Raw genomic sequence first — 10,424 nt, 5'->3', positions numbered from 1 at the left:
GAATATTTTCGTTATGTACTCTATTATCACTGAGAGGTTCGATATAGATAGGGTTTTTTTCTTTGGGATTACACTTTAAAAACTGGCAGGAGTTGTCTTCAACGTCTCCTTGCGTTGAACTGGCATTATTATCACTATTATATTTATTTATATCTTTGTCGTTTTCTGTTTCATCCATGACTTCTGTACACTAGAATTAAATTTCATCCTGAGTTTTATTGTAAAAGAAATCTGCTATGATCTCGAATAGAGAAGGTTGCCATGGCAATAGACAACCAGGCGACTAGACAGCGACTTCATGTCTACGTCTTTTAATTGAAACTTCACAAAATATTTTAAATATCGATGGTTTTTAAAATACACGTTTCAAAGATGAATTTAATTGCAAAATTTCTTCTAAAAGCACGAAACTACACACAACACTTCACTGCAGTCTTTAAAACCTGTTTTCTTAATGAAAAATATCTTTAAATCACTTACAATGAAAGAAACAGGTATTTTTTATTTATATTTGCATAATTTAGTCTAATTTCATTACCACTACTACCAATTAATAATACATAATTTATAAAAGTTGTATAAACAGCTGATTTGACAGCAGATACACCTGCCACCTGCAATGCGATTGCGCGATACGTTTCGCCCTGCATTGTATGATGTGAAAAAATGTTACTAAAAACGTAAACAATAAAATTCCTAAATTAATTTTTATGGTAATCAAGGATATGTATTAGTGATAATTGATTTATTGAAGTATAAATATAAATCCAGATACAATGTACTACGTAAATCGTAAACTTAACAAAAGAAATTTGTGCCGTTTTCATAGAAATATTGTTGACCGAGAAACATTTTCTCCAAAATTTGAGGTTAAGGTGGTAACAGTTTTATTTTTAAATGGTGAAATTGATATCTCCTATCTATATCTATACATTTTTTTATTAAAACAAAGCATGGAAGAAACGCGTACAGTAAAATTCGATGTTAGCTGATTTGAAGGTTGTGTGTATTATAAAATTTTATATTGTTTATGTTTCAGAAACCCATATGTTTTTCAAGCAAAGTATTAGTTGGAAATTGGGTTGAAGATCGTTCTACTTACAAGAAAAATGATTTTAAGCATAAATCTATTTACTCTGACGAATTTGTGCCAAAGTCATTTGACACAGATAATTTAAAATTTCTGTGGGACCAGAAAATAATAGCCGAGGCAACATGATTATAATAAAATAAATAAAACATGTTTATAATGATATATAAATTTAGGGCCATGGTACCATTTCTAGTAAGACAAGTAATGAACCTTCCAGTTTTTTTGATAACTATTCAACTACATATGATTTGAGTTACAAATTCTTTCCAAGTTGGTATACTGCACCCATTTTTCGAAACTTAAGATTTAGACTTGGAACACATGAACCCCTCGAAGAATACCTCAAGAGTTATGTAAGATTAAGTCGTATGATTGTTTAAAATTAGTTTAAGGTTTTGAGTGTTGCAATCATATTCTGCCTTGACAAATAACCAGCTACCAACTTGAATGTTAATTATAAATAATCCGTTAATAATTAACACTTAAAGAAATATTATTTCCAATGTTCAAATTTACAATTCATTGAATTGAACTAAATATAAATTTTACCATAAAACATATATTTTCATCATGTAGGGGAATTTATCAAATTATGGATTATCTGAATACAAAGAACATGTATGGAAATGTGAAAAGCAAGACCCTAGAACAACAGCCACCACCTCCTATGAAGATTCATTTCTTTCACCTGAAAGATCTGATTACACATATTCTCATTGGTAATATTTTGACTTGATAAACTCTTTTCAGAGTATTTTACTAAAAAAAGATTAGGTATGACCTATTTGAGTTGCAGCTAATAATATTATTTACAGGTGCCGCATAACTCCAAAGAAAGATAACCACCCGAGCCTTTCAAAATTTAATATAATTACTTGGAAATGTAAAAATGAAAAATGCTATTGTTAATAAAGTTTGATAAAACTAATTGTGTTTAAAAATCAAAAGCTGTACTAACAATAGGTATATATTTACATAAATTATCTGTTACCGTTTAAAATGTAAAAAGAATAGTCATTAGGAGAACATTAATTTATTGTAAATAGCTCCAAAACCTTTAACCTATTATTATAATGTGAGGTAAATATTTTGGCAGTGTTGATTTTAGATAAATTCTTATTTACAAAACAGAATTATAGTACTCCTTAACACCACAAATGGCTTACATCGTTTTCAATATTCTCGTCTGAATTTTTCTAAACAATAATTTTATTTACTCGATAAAAATCAATTGGTATAAACTTATCTTAAGAATTGTCTACGTTGTTCTATTAATTTGTGGTGGTAAGTCCAATACGTTGAATTACAAATATAAAATATTTTCTACTTAAAGAATTTAACTAAACCAATTTATTCTTAAACTAAATTAATAAATCTGCACCAAATATAAATTTATATATAAATAAAGTAAAACATAAATTATATCACAATATTAACGTAATATAAAAAAACATAATTTGACTCATTTTCTATTAAAGAAAATTTTAATAGTATAATTCATTTACTATTCTAAAATATTGTTTCAACATTTTGCAACTAAAGTTACAAAGAAATATGCTGCCAAATAAGGTTTAAGTTAAGATACATTTTTAATAAATATTGAAAACAATTCTAAATAATTTGATAAATTGTAAATTACAATTTTTTAAAAATATGTATGTAGATAACGTTTCTTAGAATAAAAATTAATTTTCTATTTATATTTGGGCATACTACATCACGACAAACTTACAAAATTAGGTTTTTTAAGAAACAAAAAATAAAATTTTAAAATATTCAACATTATCAAACAACAAGAATTATCTAAATGTTACAACTTTTCTATAAGTTTAGTATCAATGATTCACTTTGGTATTCCTGACATACTCTGTATTATTTGTATGGTGTATGTAACATATTCCTCATTTCCGAAAAAAATCTAAATACATCCTATTAAAATTAAATAAGTGAAAAATAATAGTCGGATAACTCACTTCAATAAAAAAAAAATGACAATACAACAAAAAAAATAATATTTCAAAATTATAACTAGTAATCCTCTCTTTATACAGGGTATCCCCAATTGTACATGCCAAGCTTTAAAGTGTTTCTAATTTATTAAAATTACATTCACATTGGAGATTTTTTTAATTTTCAGACTGAAAAAAGTGAAAAATGGTCAAATAACTGACTTCAATACAAAAATCACAATAATACAACAAAGGAATTACTTTTCCAAAATTATACAGGGTGTTCGGAATTGAATACACCAAACTTTATCTCAAAATAAAAAGATGCATGTTCACGTAAACATGACAATGCCTCGTTTTCGAAATAATGCAATTTAAAAGAAAAAATCATGTATTTAAATATTTCGTAAAATATTAGAGACCGATAAAACCTGGGGAAAAGAATTAACTAGTTATAGTAAAAAATTCACTGAGATGATACACAAAGATACCATCACCAAGAACTCCAGAATTTCAACGCCACTGAATATTTGGGAAATTGGATAACTGCATTTAATTTCAGTTGGTGTTTAAAAAAAAGGATAAAATAATATATAACAAAAAAATACTTATAATTTGTTTTGCGTAATTAATGGTTTTGGAGTTATATTCAATTTATTCAACTACGTCAAAGAATAATTTAAAATTTAAAAAAAGTTTTCAAATAAGACAATACATTTTTTTTTAGAAGCACTAACCAGAAATAAATGCACCATTTTCAGTAACATCAAAATTTTGGGGCTCTTAATGACAATATCCACCTCTGGTTAATAAATTTGTGTAAAGGTTGACATTTTATAGACAAGAAATCACACTTTTAGTAAGTCAATCGTAAGATAAGAAAATCCATCTAAACTAGAAAAATCTTGTATGATCAGTACAGTGAAGAGATATTCGTTCTAACTTGCTTAGATTTCCTAAAATCCTGGACAAAAAATTAATTGAAAATTGCATATAAAAGTGCCCTATTAACTAATGTTTGCTAATAATTAATGTTGTCATTATCCCCAATTTTATCAATATATGTCAAATATTTTAAGAGATAATCAAATAAATGTAATATTTTTTTCAATACATCTTGGCGACGAAGAGTTTTACCACCTAATGTGTTATATAAGCATTTTTTGGAGCTGTTCTATCACCCCGTAAAGTTTGGCAAGAGCAATCATGGGCACCCTGTATTTACATAAACTTTTTTATAACAAATGTAACTGTCTTTTCAGTGTTTATTTATATTAATTTTGAAAAATATATTTAAAATGATTAAAAATAAATATAAAATATGTTCATAAAGCAATAGACAGATAAAGTGAAACATTAGATGGGCCATGTTTATTTTTAATTGTTCCTTTTTTTACAATTATTTCACATACAATGTGTCCACGGATTGAGTGCACGTGGGGTGTAAATAATCAACATTTTTCGAGTTGAAATTTGAGCTTCTCAAAGTTGGCCGATCAAATTGAAAATTGACAATCTGTCATAACTTTTAGTTCTCAATAACTTTCTTAAGTATATATTTTTGATATTTTTAAAAACAAAGGTATTTTACTCTTGGCAATTTTTGAAAATTCATCGTAAAAACACCCTGTAGATTAATTAATTGGACAAATTTTTTCAACTTCCTAGTTTAAGGCCAAGCAGAGATGATGACCAGAAGCTCAAATTTCAACTCAAAATTTTTTTTTATCATTTACACCCCACGTGCACACAATCCGTGGACGCACTGTAAACAAAGTGTGCCATTAATTTAAATATACAGGTAGAAACCACGACATGAATCTCTATTAAAGGGCTTTCCTTTCAGAACTTTTTTCATATTTAAAAATTAGGAAACGTAGCTAAAAAAGAAATCTAATTTGATTAAGTTTTTTCATAAATACCTTATTCCTTGTACTGAGATACCTACTTTACATACACGGCTGGCAACGGTACGTGGTCTATCTGCCTTTAGATGAGAGCGATGAGAGCGACAAAGTAAAGAAATCCGTACAATAGACAAGGATGGCTATAATGAAGACTTTTCATAATCTGAATAGTCACTCCAACTTCTAACCGAGCGCATTCTATTTACTATTCAGATTATGAAACGTCTTCAATATAGCCATACATGTCTATCGTGCGGATTTCTATGACTTACTTTGTCACTCTCACATAAAGGCAGATGGACTATGTGGATTTTCCAGCCGTGTATATGCATGGCAGGAATTGCAAAAAAAGAACAAATAAAAAGGTACAATATGTAGGTTTTTGAAGCTTTTGAAGAGTTTCAAAAATGGTATAAAAATGAACAGTTTCCATTTAAAGAAAAACCATCAATCACATCATAGATCTAACATGAGTCATCTGATCGTTTGTAGAACTTATTACTAATTAGGGAACGGTTTATATAAAAAGAGAAGTGTAGTAAATTTGTATGATTAAATTCGATGTCAAAAATGTGCAAGCTGTATAAAATTGAACAATTTAATGATTTCTTGTTTTTATAAAAACATTCTACTAGACATACATATTTATTTCAAACCTTTATGTAAATTTAATAAATTTTTTCAATTAATATACCGATAATTGATGACTAGTAATTAAATTTTTGAATGCTCTAATATCAAAACAATTCCAATTTTACAATGGAATTTTGGTGATAAACCGTATGTCAAAGAAAACGTACATTAAACTCAATTCTGTTTAAACAGATAATATAAAATAAATTAACAATGTGGAGCCCTAAAAGTATGAGATTGTGGACTTACACCTGGCAAATTCTTAAATAAGCTACTAATAACTGGCTTTTCACCAAATAACACTGGTGTGTTAAATCTATTACTTGCATTAAAACTTTTTAAAGATAAATTACTAAAGCTATTTTCAAAATTAAACCTAGGAATATGGTTTGCCTGAACAAGCAACATATTATTTTGTTTTAATATCGGGTAAAATATATTATTATCAGTCTTATAATATAACTGACTTGCCATAGGCGGACATGGTTTTGGTATATGAGAATTATTAAATGAAAAGTTATCTTTCAATTGACTTCCAGTGCAGCCCGAATTTATAGGCGTGAAATGGTAAGTAGGTTCTGATAATATTGAAGCTTTCTCGAAATCACCATAGAGGGATGGCTCTCTTGACGGTGGAAGGGAATTGTATGTATTGGGAACCACGGGTTCATTACTAGAAACGAAACCAGAACTCTGACTTGAAGAACGACTTAAGTTAGCAATGTCTGTGGAGGCCGGAAATACGGCTACATCGTTTTTCCAGAAACCTCCGGCAGCCCAAGAATTTTGGGTTATATTTTTCAATTTCGGTGGTGATAAAATTGGCCGGCTGACAGAATTTACTGAGAACACTGGAGAGTTACATGGTTGCGAATTAAAACTTAAATTAGTCAAATGTAAGTTATCTAAGCTGCGGTGCAGTTCATTACTAGAACTGTTGATACTGCCAGTTTTAAAAGAGGTATTAAAAACAGGTGAACTTTTTGTACGTCTGGCAGTGTAGAATGTATCGTTAACGTTGGCAGTATTTCGTAGAAGGTTTTGAAATAAGAAATTTTGAGAATGTGATGCATTGAAATTGTTACCAGACTTGCACGATTTATTCGACATTGATTTTTTAGAGCAGAATGATGAATTCAATATGTCTTCATAAGCTTCTTCATCAGAACTTTCAGATATTTCTGTGTTTGTCTTTAACTTCTTGAACGTAAATTTTTTCTTTATAGGCTGTATCCTGCATTCGGGGTTACTTGTTATCAATACACTGTAAATGACGGCAATGGGACAAATTATCTAAAATTAAACATATGTTAAAAAAATAACGTGTAATACATAAAACTGTCTTTAATTGATAAACTTCTACATTTTTGGATATACTATTAACGGCGATTGGTGAATATGAGTGGTTATAACTGGAAAAGAAATGTGGGATTCATAACTTTACTTATTTCCGTTTTTAATTTTTTACAAAAATATATTATTTACAACTAATTATAACTCAGAAACAAAATATTTGTGCAAACTTTAATGGTGGATTTTAAATCACAAAAAAGAGTTCCTAAAAAACATATGTCTGGAAATGTTTTTGAGATGAGATGAGAGAGTATTGACGTGAGAAAAATGTTTTTAAATTACACAAAAAAATATTGAGCAGTAGCCATCTTCACTAGCAATATTTTTTCTCTTCAAATTATTTCAAATTTTCTTTAGAAAAGTGTGTATACATACATCATTTTTAAGATAAATAATAAAATATAGTCATGTCCAGCTAATTAACATAAAATTATTTTAGAAATAAACATGAATTATACAAATAATCATATGTGAGTGACATAACGTGTTACAAGGAGATAGCTTCCCTTAATTGCTTCTTACAACTAGAAATAAATCACATATTTTCATTAATTTTAAACATTTTTTAAATCAAACTCAAAGCATTATTGGACACAATAAAAAGTTTTTTTGTTAATTTGTCATATAGGATCCAAAATTACAGTTTGACCCATCATTTTAGTTACCCCTTATATGTGCAATAATTTTTGAGATGTTAGGGAAGACTAACCGCAAATTAAATTTATTTCACTAATTTGGTTCAAATTTTTTGTTATAAAAGTTCTCAATGGGAGAATGGATATCTACAAACAGTATAGGCCCCACTTCATAGTCAAAATATGCCCACCTTAATTTTCAGATTGCCACTATACAGGGTGATTCACAACTTATCCAAAAAAATTTGGGAATAGATGCAGCATGAAAAATGGAGTCAATATCGTAAAAAAATTTTTGTAAAATCCTTATAGTTTCCAAGAAAAAAATTATTGAAGTTATAGTACATTAAACCACTACATAGCTGGACAACTGTAGTCTCTAGCAACATTCGCAATACGCGTGGAGAGCCACGTGGCCTCAGCGACTCCGAATACTGAAATCCACTTTTGCAATTGTCGTTGCGATAGTGTTTACCTGTTATCTGTGGTGTTTACAATAGTTTTTTAGTAATTAGTGTCAAAGATGGTTTGCATGTATAGCAACTTGGAGTTGATGGATATCGTTTTAATTTATGGCGAAGTAAGACAACATTTGCATTATGGTGAAGCAAGATAATATTTGTGTTAGTTCGTGGAAAATGATTAAGTCGGACCCAAATGTGTTTATATATTGGTGGATAAAATTTTGAACAATTGTTGTTGTAACATCGGGTATGTTAAATGATTTTATTATTTAAAAACACAAATTAATTTTATTAATTAATAAAGACAAAAGCAGTTAAATTTGCCGATATAAAATAGGTGCTATAAAATTCATTTATTTCTTTTCTTGCAAAAGTTTTTGTCCGTTTTTATCACACCGACATGCCGGTCGTATTGTGCAATATCAGGTTTTACAGTGGACCAGTTTCCAGTGCCGTGCAGAAGTGTATTTTTAAATCATTTTCGAACTGCCCTTTTTGATTTTTTCTCTACAAAATTGTATTTGTAAGGGTCCCCTGTACATTCAGAAAAAGTTTGGATAAGTTCTGAATCACCCTGTATATTAGACTGTATTTCCTTACAAAAAGGAAAGAAATGTGATAATGTTCATTAAAAAAATATACTGAAAAAGAAAGGTAAGCAAGAGGAACATTGCATCCAAAACATTGTAAAATAAATACAATTTCTTAATACGGAATTTTATTTTGAATATTTAAATATTTGAAATTTGAATTTTTGATGAATTGATTTGAAATTTTTGAATATTTGAAAAAATATAGAAATTAACAATGTAACATATAGATGTCTTACCTGCACAGCATTAACATATTCAAAATAGTCATCATGGAATGTATTTAAAGAAGTGATAATCAAGATAATCCAACTCAGTAATTCATTGGCTTTCCATAAAATAGACTTTGTTTGCCAGGTTAATAAAATTATTTCCAACATTAATCCAAACCAAGTTATGGGTAGTATATCATTCTTTATAATCCTTGCATCTTTGAGATCAGATATAGAACGTAAATTCAATTTATTACTCATGTTTTTGATAAAGTTATCTGTGGCATTGGAAACTATATGGCACCAATCATTTAATATTACTGTATAAGGCGTAAAAACACCTGGCATATATTCTTTAATTGTGCTTTTGGGATAATTTATTTTTTCATTTACTGCCCGACACAGCACAATCAATGAAAATAAAATAAGGGAATACCTCACAATATTCATACTAACAGATTTTTTAGATGCTTCACTAAATCTTTTCGATTTAATCAATAATTGTAAGCCTTTTTTCGGTAAATTTTTAATGCGATTTCCGAAGATCCAAGCATGTTGCCTTTCTATTGTCTTCTTTAAGATTTTGTCACATTTTTTACATAATTTATATGATTTTTCTAATTGTATCCTAAAATAAAAAAATATTAGAGAAGGAAAAAATGTTTCAAAAACTAACTTACCGAAAATGTTCTACTTCAGCGTCATAATTTTTGTCATTTAAAGGGATAAAGTTTGCTAATTGTCTTATTTTTAACTGTTGATTGTTATTACAATAAGCACATAAGCCGTTAGAAGAAAAAGTCCCAGATTTCTCAACAGTCTTACAGTGAGGTTTATTAAGTGAAGTATTAAATTGTTCCTCGATAACTTTGTTATATCCTCCATCTTTGTTAAATCCATTATATTGTAAACAGAAAGGGCAGTAAAAACTATTACGATCTGCAAAAATAACTTTGGTCCAGCTATTACAAAACCAACAATTTACACTAACATAAAATCCATTTCTGAAACAAAAATAATTTAAGTATTTCTAATACTTCATATTATGCACTATTAAAATATATTAAATTATATTTTACCTTTTTATAAGATATGATATAGTCAACAGAGTCGCGGGAATTAAAAATAAAGTAACTAATGACACTGTTATTGATAAGGTTTCGATTATACTATCCATATTATTAAATTAGTCATTAAAATAACTATTAATTAATAATACTAAAATTATAAAAAGTGTAATAATCCGTTTCTACAGTCTACACACAAACAAATTAAATATAGCCCACAAAACCAACGCACATTTGGCGGTTTCTTTTTTGTTTCACGCTAAGAAAGACATAACCTCAAACGTCAATTCTATTCAATTAATATCAGGGGGTTTTCGTTTTGGCAGATATAGTATCTAGTAGCAACTAATATCAGTTCAGAGTAACTCTAAGTTGTTATTAGGTCTGTTCCAACAAGAGTCAGGGATTGGTTCCGAACCTTGGCCCGACGCGTCGCCAGAGAGCCAGACAATGACATAATCCCCCCCGCAACACCTGACGAACTAAGACTGACAATACGCAGACTTAAAAACAGAAAAGCC

The 10,424-nt window shown here is 28.8% G+C and overlaps 2 protein-coding genes across 2 annotated transcripts; one reads left to right on the top strand and one right to left on the bottom strand.

The window, feature by feature from the left end:
* The first annotated feature begins 701 nt into the window (after window positions 1–701).
* On the top strand, window positions 702–2,002 carry LOC108912145. The gene is made up of 5 exons (XM_018717313.1): window positions 702–983; window positions 1,040–1,210; window positions 1,267–1,446; window positions 1,670–1,812; window positions 1,909–2,002. Exons 1-5 carry the CDS (start codon window positions 777–779, stop codon window positions 2,000–2,002), a joined length of 795 nt encoding a protein of 264 aa, XP_018572829.1. The 5' UTR covers window positions 702–776.
* Window positions 2,003–4,634: 2,632 nt separating this feature from the next.
* Window positions 4,635–10,125, bottom strand: LOC108912146. The gene is made up of 4 exons (XM_018717314.2): window positions 9,916–10,125; window positions 9,517–9,840; window positions 8,864–9,464; window positions 4,635–6,875 (listed from the first exon to the last, which is right to left on the bottom strand). Exons 1-4 carry the CDS (start codon window positions 10,011–10,013, stop codon window positions 5,790–5,792), a joined length of 2,109 nt encoding a protein of 702 aa, XP_018572830.1. The 5' UTR covers window positions 10,014–10,125; the 3' UTR covers window positions 4,635–5,789.
* Window positions 10,126–10,424: the final 299 nt, after the last annotated feature.

This window comes from Anoplophora glabripennis, unplaced genomic scaffold, assembly GCF_000390285.2.
Source record: "Anoplophora glabripennis isolate ALB-LARVAE unplaced genomic scaffold, Agla_2.0 scaffold502, whole genome shotgun sequence".
NCBI lineage: Eukaryota > Metazoa > Arthropoda > Insecta > Coleoptera > Cerambycidae > Anoplophora > Anoplophora glabripennis.
This window is presented reverse-complemented; position numbering and strand designations above follow the sequence as displayed.